This window comes from Nomascus leucogenys, chromosome 13, assembly GCF_006542625.1.
Source record: "Nomascus leucogenys isolate Asia chromosome 13, Asia_NLE_v1, whole genome shotgun sequence".
NCBI classification, from domain to species: domain Eukaryota; kingdom Metazoa; phylum Chordata; class Mammalia; order Primates; family Hylobatidae; genus Nomascus; species Nomascus leucogenys.
Genome location: NC_044393.1, coordinates 48,424,105 through 48,440,740, shown reverse-complemented (window position 1 = coordinate 48,440,740; position 16,636 = coordinate 48,424,105). Strand labels below are relative to the sequence as shown.

Sequence of the window (16,636 nt, the reverse complement as noted above, 5' to 3'; positions counted from 1 at the left end):
AATAATGCCTAGATTTGTTTAATGCTTGTTGTGAAAATAATTTCACTCTAGATAAGTTTCTTAATGTAATCACCACCTGGGGAGAGAAAGAAGATACAAACGAATTGCCATACATTTTGTGGCTCTATCTAACACAAATAAGACAAAATTTATCCACCAGTTTTATGATGCATTTTCCTTTATACATGGCTCCTTCTCAAAACTACTGCAGCAAGATACCAACAACATTTAATGAGAAACATAAAACAGGTGCAGATAAGGTAGGGAAACGTATGCATATTCAGAGTCACTAAGACACACCTCAGTTATCATCCTTATAATTTAAACATCTTGGCACAGTTTTATTCCCTACTGTTTGTAGTAATTTTTCTGCTACTCCCAAAATAAGCAAGTTTTATCATGTGCAGATACATGACACTTGGATAGGGTGGTTATAACGCTGCCTCCTTGTTTCTCTCGATTAAAAAAAACCTGTTTCACAGGAAAATAAATCATGATGCCTAACCCAAATATGAAAGAACAGACTGAGCAGAACTAACAAAACTCTTCCAGTTTTTAAAAATGTGAGTTTGGGACATCTGATTCCTGATCTGACCCTCAAAAAGTGGATCTGGTTATAAAGTGATGATGTTTTACAGTACATGTGACCATAGTTTAGCTGCTATAATATTCTTAATATAGTTATATAACCGGACTCTTCTCTTGCCCGCAGGGAATACGCACACCCAGAGGGATTCCCAGCCCTGGCCGCCAGAGACCCGGAAGCATCGATCGGCTCTGTGCTCGGCTTCTAGACTTGTCGGCGCTCGATTGAGGAGCGTGGCTACGTTGCTTCCGGTGTTTGGCTCCGTTTCCTGCTTTTGGTTCTTACAGTAGACGGCGTAGGCCTTAGGTGGGTTCGTGCGCGTTCTACCTCGCTGTTTCGGTTTTTCTGGCTCTTTAGCCCGTTTCTCCCCTGTTGCAGCTGGGAGCGGACGGAGCGCGAAGCTGGGGTGGGTACGCGTTTGGCCTGGGTTTGGATCTCGGAGGGGCAGGCTTGGGGGTGAGGAGACTGACTCTGGGGCCGGGCATCGCGTGGCAGCTCCCTTGGACTTCGTTAGGGGGCCCTGGGCGAAGGTGCTTGTGTCTGGAGAGGCGGGAAGCTTGCGCGTAAGAAGTAAAGGATAGTTAATGTCAATCTGCTTGTGCGAGACGTGGACAGTTCACTGCGCTTTCAGGTGTCTTCCAGCGGCTCCCTTTCGGTGGTGGCGCGTAATTCAGGGTGCCCCTGTTACAATCCAGCCCACGATCAAACCTCGCATGAAACCCTGCAAGAGCCTCCCCTTTGTCCCCCTACCTTCACTTTGATCTCTGCCTCAGTCACTTCCCTTTCGTTGTCTCCTTTGCGACCCCTGCCCCTTCTCCAGATTTCGATTTAGGGGGTCGCAAGGCTTTGAGAAGCGTTACGTTTTACCTGTTACCTGCACAAGTGCAGCCCCTGCTTGTAGGCTCTTCCCTTGTCAATCATCCAATGCTGTTCACATACAGTGGATGTTCTATAAATATTGTGAGATAAAGGAATATGTGGGGCACACAAGGAAATCAACCAAGTTCACAATTTGCAAGTAAAAACCATGTAAAAAATGCGGTAGTGTGGTATATGAGGTAGAGAAGTGTAGAGGAGAAAGCAAGGGCTGAATTTCCAGGCCTGATGCTTATTAGCTGTGTGACCTTAAGCAAGTTCCTTAACTGGTAATAGCTGTTAATAATAGCTACTCTAAGTGCTTACCGCTGATGCAGAACTGTGCTAGAACTCATTTAGTCTTCTGAGTTCTATTGGGTAGGTTCTGTTACCATTCTTATTTTACTGATGAGGACCTGAGAGATTAAGGAACTTCCCTCAGGCAAACAGCTAGTAAGGAGCATAAATAGGGTTTGAATTCACATCTGGCTGATACTGGAATCTGAGTTTAACCGTCATGCCACACTGCTGTCATTGAGTTCCTTTCTTTCAAGTCGGTTACAGATAACCTTGGAGTCCAGACAGCTTGGTGGACTCCAATTGTATACAAATTAATAGGTATGGAAGGACTTTTTAAGTGCACCCATTAAGTAGTTAGCAAACTTCATTAATGTCTAACCTTATGATTTTTACTGGATGTACATTTGCTACTTTGGTCATTTTTCTTCAAATCTACATTTTAAAATTATTGCATTGAGGAGGTGGAAAGAAAATGTCACTTGTCATAAGTGAAACTTGTAAAAATAAATGTGTTGAATTAAATGGTGTTACTAAAATCTGGCTAGGTATTGGTGCTCCAAGTTTTGAGCATGAGAAACTGTTCTCTTTCTGTATGAAAATGAGGGCTAGTAGGTGCTGGAGATACACTAAAGGCTGCAGCCAAACTGGTATTTTCTGACAATTGGGATTGAAAGAGAAGTGAAAAGTTAATAATTCTTGTGTTGTGTCCTTATGCCACAGTCCAGTGTAATTTACTCCTTCCTTTTTATAACAGATTTTTTACTGTCTCCTGAAGAATTTAACACAAACATGGATATCAGACCAAATCATACAATTTATATCAACAATATGAATGACAAAATTAAAAAGGAAGGTAGGTGCTTTTTAAAATACTTGTTCACTACTAAAATGTGTTTATTTACTACTGTCTTAAAAATTGTACTGCCTCAACACCTCTCACCTCGTCATCTTAGTGCCTGAAATAATGGTTTATCCCATTTCCTATAGGGATTTGAAGGCTTTTAAAAAACAAAAATAGGTAGGAACTGACAGTGCGTACAGTCTGTTTCTACTCATAGATATAATGGTTTCATATAACTTTTAAAATTATATATAGCCAATGGGAATAGTATATATTTTTATAAATATTAAAATATACAACTGTATAAATAAGTGAATGGTGGGGGGGGCAACTCAATGCAGTATCATTTTATGAAGACTTTTGTCGTTATTTTATTACCAATAACTTGTTTCTTTTCTAATTTGGACAGAATTGAAGAGATCCCTATATGCCCTGTTTTCTCAGTTCGGTCATGTGGTGGACATTGTGGCTTTAAAGACCATGAAGATGAGGGGGCAGGCCTTTGTCATATTTAAGGAACTGGGCTCATCCACGAATGCTTTGAGACAGCTACAAGGATTTCCATTTTATGGTAAACCAATGGTAAGCCAATTCCGTTATTTCATTTTAATCAAGAAATTAATGATATTGATGGTACAGTAGATTTGTAAATATGCTTGAAACTGTGGCTATTGCTTTCTGCTTTTAATTATGTGTGTTTGGGTTTATGTATTTTTATAGAAAAACAATAGCAGTAGAGTTTAATTTATGACAGTTCAGATGGGCAGAAACAAAATACATTGAGATGTAGAATATTTTTAAAAAATAATGGCAGTCTAGGCAATAGTCTTATCTCAAAACGTTAGAAATTAATAATATCCTGGAAGACTTGAAAAGAAACCTGTTTGTAAACTTGTAAAACATTACAAAACAAAAGTCATGAGTCAAAGAGGAAATTCAGTCAGAAGTTTTAGAAAATGCTGTAGTGAAATACTGTGTCAGAAGCTACACAGTCTAGATCAAACAGTGATCTAAGGAAAAATGTTAGGTTTAAACTCATAGGTTTTAGGAATAACAATGGAAATGAAATGGTTATGAATGGAGAGTTTTAAACTCAGGAATGACATAATGAGATTCACATCTAGCTGCTGGATGAAGGTCGCATTGTGGGAGGGACAGAAAGGAAGTGGGAAACTCAATTAGGAGGCCCTTGATGTAAGTCAGAGATGGTAGAGGATCAGATAAGGGTGACCACAGAGTGTGAAGCAAGGGGTTTCTATGTGTGAGTGAATACACCATACCTTAGGTGTGGATTCCAAACTGCTTTTTTTCTGCGATTAGAATGTGATGTGAAGGAGTGTTGGACAAAGAGCCAAGGGCCAGGGTTTAAAGGAGCTGGGTCTTCATTCTGGTTGTACTATTAATTGGCTCTGTGCCCGTGGTCAGTTTTACCACCTCCGGTAAACAAATTGGTTGTTCTTTGGTCTAATGCAGGCAACAGCAAAAACTGTAAAGAAGTACATAATACCTCAGGCTTTGTAAGCCATATATCGTTTCTGTTACCTGTTCTTTTATGTGCTTATGTTTTTTAACAACCCTTCAACATTATCTAAAAAAATAACATGTAGGCCATGCTAATGCAGGCTATGGGCAGGGTTTGGCTCACAGACTATGGTACAGACCGCTGATCTAACCCGTTCGTTTTGCAGATGAAGAAACAGGCATAGAAAGTGTAATTGTTCATCTAGGTTATAGTAATATAACCAGTGGCAGCCTCAGGAGTTGACAACTAATCTAACAGCTAGTATTGTGATTTTTTTTTTCCTGCATTACAGGTCAGCAAACTTTCCGTAAAGGACCAGATAGTAAATATGTTACACTATGCAAACCAGATAATCTGTGTTGCAACTACTACTCAACTCTGCTTTTATAGCAGAAAGAGCAGTCACAGATGAGAACAGGCAGTGTTGGCTACAGACAGTAGTTTGAGGACCCCTGTTTTATACCATGATGTTTAATTCAGGACTGAGCACCTTTTTCTCTGTTATTAGAGCAAGTTCTTCTCATCCTCTATCCAGCTCTCCTTTTCCCATCACTTCCCAGCTGACTGGACACCATTTTTGTGGAAAAGCCTATCCCAGGAAACTGGGATGGTACCTATGTAATGTAATTTTTAGTAAATTGGTGTTTCCTGAAACCAGGCGGTCTCTCGTAATAGTATAAAGAAACACCATAATTGAGATCTCAGTTGGCAGCAGCATAGGGACTGGGTTTTAGCTTACATCTAAAATTACATTAACTTGAAAGTACAGTTTCTTCCCATAGAGGGTTTAGAGCTATTTTGCTGAGTTGAGATGACAAGTTTGCATGTGTCTGTTATTCAGATACAGGAAAGGAAATTGTTTGCTGTTTTGGGCACCAGCCTCACCTTGCCAACTAAGTATTTTTTAAAATTAGTGGGAAAGTGTAGTAGATTGATTATTACATCGAAGCATTTTGGGAGGTCTATTCTTTTCCTACAGAAAGGTAACAGATACTGCCAAATCTCCATCTTAGAAGAGGGGAAACAGAGTTCTTTGGGCTGTCTTGTTTATGTCTTACTGTGATTTTAGTTGCTCTTCTATTTTAACTCCAACATACCGATCAGAAATGAACAAAATTTGCTGTAACTTGGAACTCAGAACAGAATTACTCTGTCTGATTCAAGGGCATTTAGTTAATGCCAAAAGTACCTTAGTAAAGTAGAACTGTCTTCCTAAGGGCTTCGTCATGAAAACTTTGGCATAAGTATAAATCTTGCCCTTCTCTAAGTTGTGGTTAGACTTTTATCTCTAACACATATTTAGTCTAGACTAGCGTTTCTCAACTCTGTCACTTTGGACATTTTGAAATGAATAAGTCTTTGTTGCAGGGAGCTGTCTTGTTCATCGTTACACCGTGTTTAACGGCATCTGTGGCCTCTACCCACAGGATGCCAGTAGCATAACAACGAGTAATGTCTCCAGCTAGTGCCAGCTGTGCCCTGGCAGACAAAATCACCTCTGGTTGAGAACCACTGGTTTAAATGAGCCAGCTAAGAGCTATTGCTGAGATCAGATATTTTCACAGGTGACTAGGTCATAAGGACAGACAAATCAGGTCACCCAAGATCTATTCAGGTCAGGCACGAGGTTGCAGAGCCAAGGGAGTTGTGAGGGAACCCTTAGGACCAAGTCAGAAGTGAGTCTAACCCTTCAGCCTATCTCCTTTTGGTTAGATGATGATGGCAAGACCAGCAGAGTTGTATGCAGGGATAAGCACACTTAGAGCCACTGTGGTACAGCAGCCCAGACCAGCCAGAAAGAGCCTGGGATTCTGAGGTGTGGGTTTAGGCCTACTCCCTCCCGTCTTGTTTCCCCAGTGTAGTCATCTCTAGCTGAAGTAAAGGAAGAGGAAGAACTGATCCTGGTTTTGACAAATTCTCTGCTTTGTAATCCACACTACTTTAAAATGTTTCTTGTTCTCTTCAGATCAAGATCAAATTCTTGTTATACGAGGCAATAAAATTTTGCATACCTGTTTTATACAAAGTAATTTGTACAGATTACTACAAAGCAGTAATTTGTAGGATTATTGCATTTTGATCAGAGAGGCAATAATTCTTTAAGCTCCAAGGAGGAAGAATTTGCTTGAAATGGAGGTTGGAGATTGCAAATAGTCATACCTAGATAATGGTTTAACTCATGGCAGAAATATTCAGACAGTTACATTGGTGCTGAATGTAGTTATGTGATAATGCTTTAGGCCAGGGCTACTCAAAGTGTGGTCCCCATACCAATAACATTACCATCTTCTTTGTGCTTGTTACAAGTGCAGAATCCCAGGTTTGCCCAGACCTACTACATCAGAGCTTTTACCTGCTTTCCAGGCATTTGGAATGCAAACTATAATTGATCAAATACTATCTTGGACAAGTTTTTGAACCTTTCCCCGTTGTAACAGGTGCCTCTTGGTGCTGGCATGGAAGGAATATGCAAGTGGTCCACTCACACTATCTGTGATTCCATTCTTTTGTTTCCTTTTAAAACATTTTAAAATTTAGTAAGTTGATTCCACTGTTGAAGTCATTTCATGTAAAGGTGATAGATTCAAAGGAAAGTCATTCCCAGTCTTCTGTACTTTTTACTATTGGAAGTAATATTCCATATGACACATTCCACAGCTGATTGACACATGTCAATGCTTCTATTGAGAGTCACTGGTAAGGGGAAGGCAACTCTCCAATGCAGTTTTTTGTTGTTGTTTTTGTTCTGTGTATGTCTGTTTTTTTAAACACACATGCTTATGGCAGCTTTATTCATAATCGCCAAAAACTGTAAACAAACCAAGTATCCCTCATTGAATGATGTAAAACAAATTGGTACATCAATATGATGAAATACTACTCGCCGTTAAAAGCAACGGCGTAGATAAATCTCAAAGGCATTATGCCAAGTAAAGGAAGGCAGCCTCCGGGTTATGTCATGTATGATCCTATCTATGTGACATTCTGGAAAGGGCAGCAGGGACAGAGAACAGATGAGTGTTTGGAAGAGGAGGGGTGGGGTAACAAAGGGGAAGCATGAGGGGATTTTTAGGTGATAGAACTGCCCTGTGTCCTGATTGTGGTGGTAGATACATTAATCTATACAAGTGTTACAACTCAGCTGTACATCCAAAAAGTTACGATGCAAAAAAGTTTTATTTAAATCCCCACATTTATGATGTTTAAAATTCTAAAAAATGAAAAAAAAAATTCAAATAAACTCATTAAAAATGGTTTAAAAGAAATTTTCCATCTAGTTTTCTGCCAGAAAAGTTGTTCTGGGGGGGCTCTGCCAAACCAGCCCTAGTGTTCTGTGGGCCTATTCTATCTGTAAAACAGGATTAGTCTAGAATGGTGATTTTCTTTATTTTTCACCAGCTCCCTCAAATTGCATCCCTGGGTGCTCCCTCTGTGACTGTGGGGTGAGGGTAGGTTTGGAAAGAAAAGGGCATTTGGCCTCCAATGGGCTCTGGAGCCACAGTTCTATGTCAAGCTGAGCAGTTTTGCTTTTGTTTGTTTTATATGTTGTTTGTTGAAAACCTCTGGATTAGAATAGCTGATCTTGAGCCAGATCCTCAGTCACTGAGGAGGTTTGAACAGTTCTGGATTCCAAAGCCTGCTGGTGGAGCCCACTCATTTGTCCCTTTAACACTTCAATGCAGTTTTCTCTATTCTTTGATTAAATGGAGAGAAGCCGTAGTACAGATATTTCAAAGTCCTGTGTTTCTCACATGAAAATGTATGTTTTTTTAATCTAATAAACACACTTGAATCTAACTTTGTCTAAATTATGAATTATAGCCCACAGTTTACTTCTATTTGGCACTCAGTATATTCTGACAGATTTCCTTAGGGATATGTTTAAAATTAGCTTGTAGTGTATTTGCGTAATGAAATTTGAAATATTAATGACTAGTGTAAACATCCTTCCGCATGAGAAGTAACCTGTTTTCAAATAATTAAAACAGCGAATACAGTATGCAAAAACAGATTCGGATATAATATCAAAAATGCGTGGAACTTTTGCTGACAAAGAAAAGAAAAAAGAAAAGAAAAAAGCCAAAACTGTGGAACAGACTGCAACAACCACAAACAAAAAGCCTGGCCAGGTAAGAAAGACCAGAAAAGTTCCTGTTTGTGTTGGTGTTAAAAACTTGATAGATACTTGTCTTACAGGTGAGGAATGATCTTAGGCTTGTCTGTATATGTGCATAAATGTGTGTTTAAAAGGTGGTTTTAAGAAGCTAGAATGGTTGACTTACAAAATTCAGTATTAAGAAACAAAATATAAACCTTAACATGCAGATTTATATTAAGCAGTTTTAAATTTGCATGGCATTTAATTCCATCATTCTCTAAAATATGTTAATACCTTTTAGTTTATTTCTCAAGTTTTGCTGCCTATAAATAATACTGTAGTTATTATCTTTAATCATGAGTACTTCACTCAAAGTGTCTTTCTGGCCTGGCGCGGTTGGCTCTTGCCTGTAATTCCAGCACTTTGGGAGGCCGAGGCAGGCAGATCATGAAGTCAGGAGATCGAGACCATCCTGGCTAACATGGTGAAACCCCGTCTCTACTAAAAATACAAAAAAAATTAGCTGGGCTTGGTGGCGGGTTCCTGTAGTCCCAGCTATTCTGGAGGCTGAGGCAGGAGAATAGTGTGAACCTGGGAGGCGGAGCTTGCAGTGAGCCGAGATCGTGCCACTGAACTCCAGCCTGGGCGACAGAGCGAGACTCTGTCTCAAAAAAAAAAAAAAAGTGTCTTTCTTTGAACAATTCAGTAATACAAAATATAATTTGAAATACCAGATAAAAGTGAAATTAACTGCTGGGCGCCATGGTGGCTCATGCCAGCATGAGCTAATCCCAGCACTTTGGGAGGCTGAGGTGGGTGGATCACCTGAGGTCAGGAGTTCAAGACCAGCCTGGCCAACATGGTGAAACCCCGTCTCTACTAGAAATACAAAAAATTAGCCGGCTGTGGTGGTGGATGCCTGTAATCCCAGCTACTCAGGAGGCTTCAAGCAGGAGAATCGCTTGAACCCGGGAGGCAGAGGTTGCAGTGAGGCGAGATTATGCCATTGCACTCCAGCCTGGGCGACAAGAGCAAGACTCCATCTCAAAAAAAAAAAAAAAAAAAAAAGTGAAATTAACCACAAAGTAATTACTTCTGGATTGAAAGTGATTAAAAGTCAGTTTTACTAAATGACTTATGTCCAGTTGGTTTTAAAAGTAAGACTAGACCTTGGTTTTATATATTTCTCCATAATTTTAAAGCTAAGAGGTTAAATTTCATAATATGCTATTTAAAGTTTAGGGCTAGCCTTAACAAAACTGACAAATTAAGAACATGAGTGTTTGAGTCAGTGTTAAGATATAAATTCTTAAAGTAAAATTAAATGGAGTAAGAAGGATATCTGTTGGAATTAATGTTATTTTTAATGCAGTAATTATAAATATAAATACCTGCTGTCTTTTTGGAGGGATTGGATATTTAAACTCTTCCTATTTCTTTTGCTTAGGGAACTCCAAATTCAGCTAATACCCAAGGAAATTCAACACCAAATCCTCAGGTAATTTTTTTGCCATGTCGTGCTTACCTTAAAATAAGATTGTAAAAATTACAGCAGTGGTATAAAACAATTTGCATGTCTCCAAAACAAAATCATTGCATCTACAAGACACAGTGCGTTAAATTATCTGCCACTGTAATGTGAAAACTCACTCCTGAAGAACATTTTAATTCTTTTTTTGAGAGAGAAAACGACACCCGACTTTATTTATTTTCCATAATGAATCAATGACAGAATCAAAAGGACAGACTTTAAATTCTGAGGGCTGGGAGCAAACATTTTGGTTTTTTCTACAGTACCTAAAGCTTTACACAGTTGCATAGGTGAGGGTAACTGGCAGGGTCAGGGGCTCTCTTCCATTCCAGTTGGTTGAAACACTACAGTGTTTTCTGGAGACACACACACTCTTTGGGCACATAGTTTTATAGTTACCTTTGCTCTCACTTCCTGAACACAAATAAATTTCAGCCTTTTTTTTTTAAACCTCCTTGTACAAATGTTTTAGAAACTCCGTATTAAATCTCCCCATGACGTACCTCAAAGAGAAAGCCTCAGTAATGTGCTGATGGTTTCATACTTTTTTTTTTTCCCAGATGCCGGGGTCTGGCAAGATCCTTAAATCCATAGAATTCTCTGTACCACTGCGGTTTTTCTCCTCTTGTTATAAGTTACTTGGATTTTTTATCTCCTCAGCATTTATAGTCCAGTTCACAAATGCCAGCACTTAATCCTCTAAGCCTTGAGTTGTTCACTAATTGTTTTTTATACTTGCTCTTTTCTCTTTTGTGACAGTAGCCTGAAGACAGAGCTCTTTTCTTATATACAAGACCCTTTCTTTAGTTCCCCATAACCTCTGGGTGGGATATCAAATGAGTAATATCTAATAAACTAAGTGTTTGTTACTGCTTGTTTGTATGTAACTAGATGCTGTGTATATCTCATTTATTTGCCAAAAATAAGTAAATTAAAAGCCCCTAAGCAGTGGTTCTCGGTGGTAATCTTTGTAGTTCCATTTTTTTTTTTTTTTTTTTTTTTTTTTAGTATGCTGGGAAGTAGTAACAGTACAGAGGAATTGAGTATCTGACTGATACTGAGTATGGTAACCAGCTATGGAGGGGTGACATTGCTGGCCATCTCTAGTTTTGTTAAGATCTTTGATTAGGTTATCCAGGTGACAAAATTCTCCAATCACGACTCACCTCCAGAAGCTTAAAACATAATTGTTTCATATACTGTTAAACACTTAAGAGATTTGTAATTTTTCAGGCTTTTAATGTCTTTACTTGAATGTCTGCCTTGCTTAGTTCCTGTAAGGTTTTGATTTATTTCTCCAGTGTCATTGGTTTTCAGCTTTATTGTTTGATACAGTAAGATTTCACATGCCTAGCTTACGATGCTGTTTAAACTTACAAGCTAACTTTGCCTTTTTACTTTTTAATAGGTCCCTGATTACCCTCCAAACTATATTTTATTCCTTAATAACTTACCAGAAGAGACTAATGAGATGATGTTATCCATGCTGTTTAATCAGTAAGTTTTTTCATAAATAAGTCTGTTTCTGAGAGCTTCCTCACAGGACAAGTAGCACTTCCGTGGGTTGAATCCATTTATCACACAGCAGTAATTCCTTACAGCTTCATTGATTTGGTTTGGGATGAATCATGAATTGGAGCCAATTTGCCGATTTAGCAAATAAAAAGCTAAATTTCCTCTAACTCTGATTGATGTAATAACAAAGCTTTGCTATAATATAAAATAGAATTAGTTTATTCTTTCAGTTCTTCCACGGTATTAAGACATTTTAGGCTTTTCCGTCTACTCAGTATTCTTGGTTAGGGTATGGTTTTCTTGGACTAGTATTAGGAAGTTGCTTAACAAATTTTAACACAAAGCAAACATTTATGTACTTGCTGTATACATGAATTGTTTTTCTTCTTTATAGGTTCCCTGGCTTCAAGGAAGTACGTCTGGTACCAGGGAGGCATGACATTGCTTTTGTTGAATTTGAAAATGATGGGCAGGCTGGAGCTGCCAGGGATGCTTTACAGGGATTTAAGATCACACCGTCCCATGCTATGAAGATCACCTATGCCAAGAAATAACATTTGGGATAGTCGTCTTTAAAAGACTTGGTGTTATTTATAGTGTTTGTTTTGATAACATTGGGCTGGGTCATTTTAATAGTTAGAGATTAGGGGGATTAAAAGTGAAATTTTTGTGATGGACTTAAATTATCCAGTGTTCTTTAGCCTTGGTGAACTGTGAAATACTAAGGCCTTAATTTTGTACAATAAACTTTTATTTGTATTCTATGTATATAATGCTTGCTTTATTCACCCATCGCCCTATCATCAAATGACTTCTAGTCTAGAACACACTTAAGGTTTATAAAATTGTGTAATAGGATGCTTTTCTAGTGTCATTTTGGAGGAGCTAATGATACAACATCATTGAACCATTCAATAAAAGTTAAGTAAAATTAGATCACAGAAGCTAGTAGATGACTGTTGTATTAATGGTAACAATGATTGTTCTGGGTATTAGAAGAAAATGAGACCCAGGCAGGATCTAAATTTGATCTTTGTATCCTTTTAAGAAATGAATATATTATTTTGCTGGTAGTAGGGATTCCACAAGTTTTCTTCATTCAGTATTAAATAAAGGTTGTGCTTACTGTTTACTGAGAAAACAGCAAGGGAATGCTGTCTTCACACTTTGCATTTGATGCTCTTTCCTTCATGAGGCAGGACTGTTCTAAGGTTAATACGCAACCTCTTTATTGAAAGACCTCCAGGGTAAAAATTTTTTGATCTATAGTCTTTGTTCCCCCTTAAGACAAATAGACTGATTAATAAAGAGTTGCCAGTGCTAAGCTTGCTACTTCTTTGTAATTCTTCAACACCAATGTTCAAATATTTCCAAAGCCCATTTTCTTTAGCTTTTGATTTATGTTTAAGGCTATTGATTCAGTCCTCTGCTGAGTAAACCATGGGTATCTCCAGAAGTGGACAATTTGTTTTTACAAGTATGCTACATATTAATGGTAACAACAACAAAAAAGAAAACTACTTATTTTTCTGGTGTTCCTGTTTTAGTATTCCTTGAACAAAACCTTTATCACTTGGTATTTTTATTGTCTACTTATGGAAAGACTACTTTTAGACTTATGTAGACAGTATCACATCACTCTTATGCATACATAAAGAGGAAAAAAATGTTTCCTATAACTTTGTCACATTTAGTCTGACTCTTCTGAATAACTTTTTAAAACCCAGTTGTCAAGCTCCTGTACTTTTGTAAAATATATTAACAGTGAATTACTAGAAAATGGGCCATGCTCTTATATATTACAGTGATGTCAATTGCTGATAAATTTTCTAACTGCTTACTCTTGGATACCATACTTGTCTAAGAACTGAAAATAATTCACAGACTGATCCCGTGCCCAGGCCTGGCGATGCTTTGAGTGGCTGTATTGGAGCAGAAAGGCCAGGGTGGCTCACCTGGGGTGAGAATGAGGGAAGTGAATAGTAAGAGGGGTTGTGTAGGTCTTCTTAAGGATTTGCTTATACTCTGAGTGAAATGGGGAACTATTTTAGAGAATTTTTTTAAAGGGGGTTAGAATTTACGTACAGTCAAGTTCACCCATGTTAGTGTTCCATTTGATGAGTTTGAGCAATTGTATATAGTCATGTAATAATCAGTACAGAGCATTCCATCACCCCCAAAATTTCCCTTCTACCTGTTTGCAGTCTATCCCCCCTACCCTTGGCCCTAGTCAACTACTGATCTGCTTTCTGTCCCAACAGTTTCGCCCTGTCTGGAATGCTTTGAAAATGTATCTGTTGTTGCCTATATCAGCAGTTCCACCAATGAATGGGCATTTGGGTTCTCCAATTTGTGGCTATTAAGAAAGTGGCTATGAAAATTTACATACATGTCTGGGCATATGTTCTGTTAGATTTCAAGCAGAAGAGTGATAAGTTAGTTTGATAAAATTTCTAATTTATGTAAAAGTTGCAGAAGTAGTACACAGAACTCTCATAAACACTTCAAATTAATCATTAATGCTTCTAGGCTTCTGGGCTATTTGAGGTTGTGGTTACATTGACCTGATACCCCATTATTCCGTGATACTTCAATGTGTGTTCTTAAGTACAAGACCACCCTCCCACATAACCACAATATGACCATCAAAACCAGGGAATGTGGCTGGGTGCGATGGCTCATGCCTGTAATCCCAGCGGTTTGGGAGGCTGAGATGGGAGGGTCATGTAAGACCAGCTGGGGCAACGATGTGGTGGTGTGTGCCTGAAGTCCCAACTACTGGGGAGGCTGAGGCAGGAGGATTACTTGAGCCCAGGAGGTTGTTACCATTATGTGTGATAATGCCACTATACTCCAGTCCGGGCAGCAGAGTGAGACCCTATCTCAAACAAAACATGAAATAATCCCATATTATCATCTAATCCAAGTTTTGTTTATATTCCAATAATGGCTCAATAATCCAATCCAGGATTGTGTTGCATGTAGTTGTCATGTTTCTTTAGCCTCCTGCTGATTCCTCAGCTTCTCCTTGTCTTTCATGATGTGAATTTTGTATAGAGATAGTCTGTCTACTTCTGGATATATCTACACAGTTATGTTAAAAACTATGAATGTCTAAGAATGTCTCTGCAGTCTTAACAGCACTGAGTTCATCCTGGCTCTCCCCCTTCCCCTGTGCATAAATCACTTCTCCACCAGTCCCATTAACTTCAATATGTTATATTTGCTTATTTTCCCAAATCTTTCCTGTGCAATCAAACTCTATAAGGCCTCAACAGGGAGCAGGGGAAAGGAAAAAGGAGACAGCAATGCTTTAAAGAAGATTTGATGAAACTAAGATCTTTTGACCTTCCCTATCTCACCCATCTTTGGGAGTGTGAGTTTTGAGGAATGATTGAAGGGAGTAGATGTTATTTAATATAGTGGTTCTTAACTTTAGCTGCATATTAGAATCATCTGGGAGCCATTTTCAAACACCCATGCTCAATCTACACCCCAGATCAATTAGTCTCCAGGGATGAAACCTAGTCATCAATATTTTTATAACCTCCCCCCACCCAGGGTGATTCCATTGTCACCCAAGGTTAAGAACTAACAAAGCAGGCTTCTACTTTCATGAAGTAGGGTATCATAGACCATTGACTGAAATGGTGTTTTTCAAAAGTAGTATATTGATAAATAGAGGATAACGTTAATTCTGGAAATGGTTGTGATGCAGGGCAGGCAAGCCTCAAACTTGGGGCTTCACCCAGGAAAGAATTCAAGGGCAAGCTGGTGGTGTTAAACAACAGTCTTTTGGTAAATAGTATTGCCCCTTGCAGAGCAGGGCTAATTCATACACGGTGTGCCCAGAGTTGGCAAAGTATTGGCTCTTGGCAACTGCATTTATACCCAGTTAAACTCACTTTCAGTTACATGCAAATTAAGGGGAGCCTCAATACAAATTGAGGAGCAGATTATTTAGAACTTTCTAGGAAAGGGGTGGTAACTTCTGGGTCATTGCCATGGAAAGGGGCGGTAATTTCCAGGTTGTTGCCATGGCATTTGTAACTGTCATGGCATTATGGGAGTGGCTTATGCTAATGAACAATGAAGACAGCTGAGGATCGCTTTTCTTCACATCTCCTTATCCCTGCTGGTTTCTTCACTTTTTACTGCCTGGACCAGATCCTGTTCTGGTCAGCAGGGTTGTGACCAGAAAACAAGTTCTGCTGGTCTCCTACCTCAGTTGCAAGAAACTCAAAACTCCATTTTAAACTTTAAGCCTTATAGTATCTTCTGTTTGAGTATTTAACAAGGATTTGTTTTCCCTTGAAAATGTATCCAGCCAAGACCTTATGAAGAATGTGAGCTAAAATTACGGTATTTTACTTGCCTGGAAACAGTATTTCTCAAATGTTAGTGTGCATACAAGTGACTTGAGTATCTCGTTAAAATGTAGATTTAGATTGTGTGTCGGGGGTGAGGTCTGAGAAACTTCATTTCTATAAAGTGATGTCAAAGTTACTGGTCTGGGGACCATGTTTTGGTGGCAAGTTGCAAGACCCCAGAGTTTCTACCCTGAGGATTTATTCAATGACTCTTAGAGGTGTTATCAATCTGTTTTTAAAGCCAGGGACTTTGCCCAGGGGAAAAATACATGCATACACACACACACCCACCCACACACACAACACACACACACCTCTATGCATACAATTTCAGAGCAATTGTGCATTCATTCAGTGAATACCTATTTAATGCACACCAAGTATCTTTCTGGGTGCTAATGACAGAGTGAGGAACAAGATAGCAAAGATGCCTGCCTTGTGGAGCTTTCATTATAGTGTTGGTTGGAAGACAAACTAAGTAAATAAAGCAGGCACGCCAGCTACGATACGTGCCTTAGGACAGTGTACTGCAGCCACGTGATACAAGGATTGGGTGGAGGAAGGTTTGAAGTGGCTCTTTTAAATTGTTCTGTCTGTGGAGGCATCTTGGCCAGGAACCTGAATGCTAGTATCTGGGGAAAAGCATCCTAGGCAGTAAGTTCGGAGCACCTGAAGCAGAAATGAGTTTAGTGTTTTCAAAAGATAGAGAGAACTGGTATGGGAGGAACAGAGCGAGTGGAGGAGAGAGCAAGAGGAGAAATCCCAGAGGTAGAGGGGCCTGATCCTACAGGAGCTTGTAGGCCATGACAAGGAGTCTGCCTGCAGTTGACCAGCCCATGCTCAGATTCCTAAAGGAGCCATGGCCTCCATTTAAGAACTCCAGACAGAGAATCTAATTTAGGAACTGAAGGGGAAAAATGTCATTTAGGGATTAAATGTTTGGATAATACATCTGAAAATCTAGAGGAATGAGTATGAAAACTGGGGCCAGAACCCTTACTGAACCCCCAGTGGCCC

At 39.1% G+C, this 16,636-nt stretch overlaps 1 protein-coding gene across 2 annotated transcripts; it reads left to right on the top strand.

The window, feature by feature from the left end:
* The first annotated feature begins 788 nt into the window (after window positions 1-788).
* On the top strand, window positions 789-12,319 carry SNRPB2 (small nuclear ribonucleoprotein polypeptide B2). 2 transcript variants are annotated; one of them, XM_003268201.4, is made up of 7 exons: window positions 789-892; window positions 2,496-2,594; window positions 2,992-3,164; window positions 8,094-8,234; window positions 9,651-9,701; window positions 11,143-11,231; window positions 11,644-12,319. In XM_003268201.4, the coding sequence occupies exons 2-7, from the start codon at window positions 2,531-2,533 to the stop codon at window positions 11,801-11,803; spliced, it is 678 nt and encodes a 225-aa protein (XP_003268249.1). In that variant the 5' UTR covers window positions 789-892; window positions 2,496-2,530; the 3' UTR covers window positions 11,804-12,319. The 2 variants fall into 2 exon arrangements, with proteins under 2 accessions (XP_003268249.1, XP_003268248.1); XM_003268200.4 differs by having other exon boundaries at window positions 827-992.
* Window positions 12,320-16,636: the final 4,317 nt, after the last annotated feature.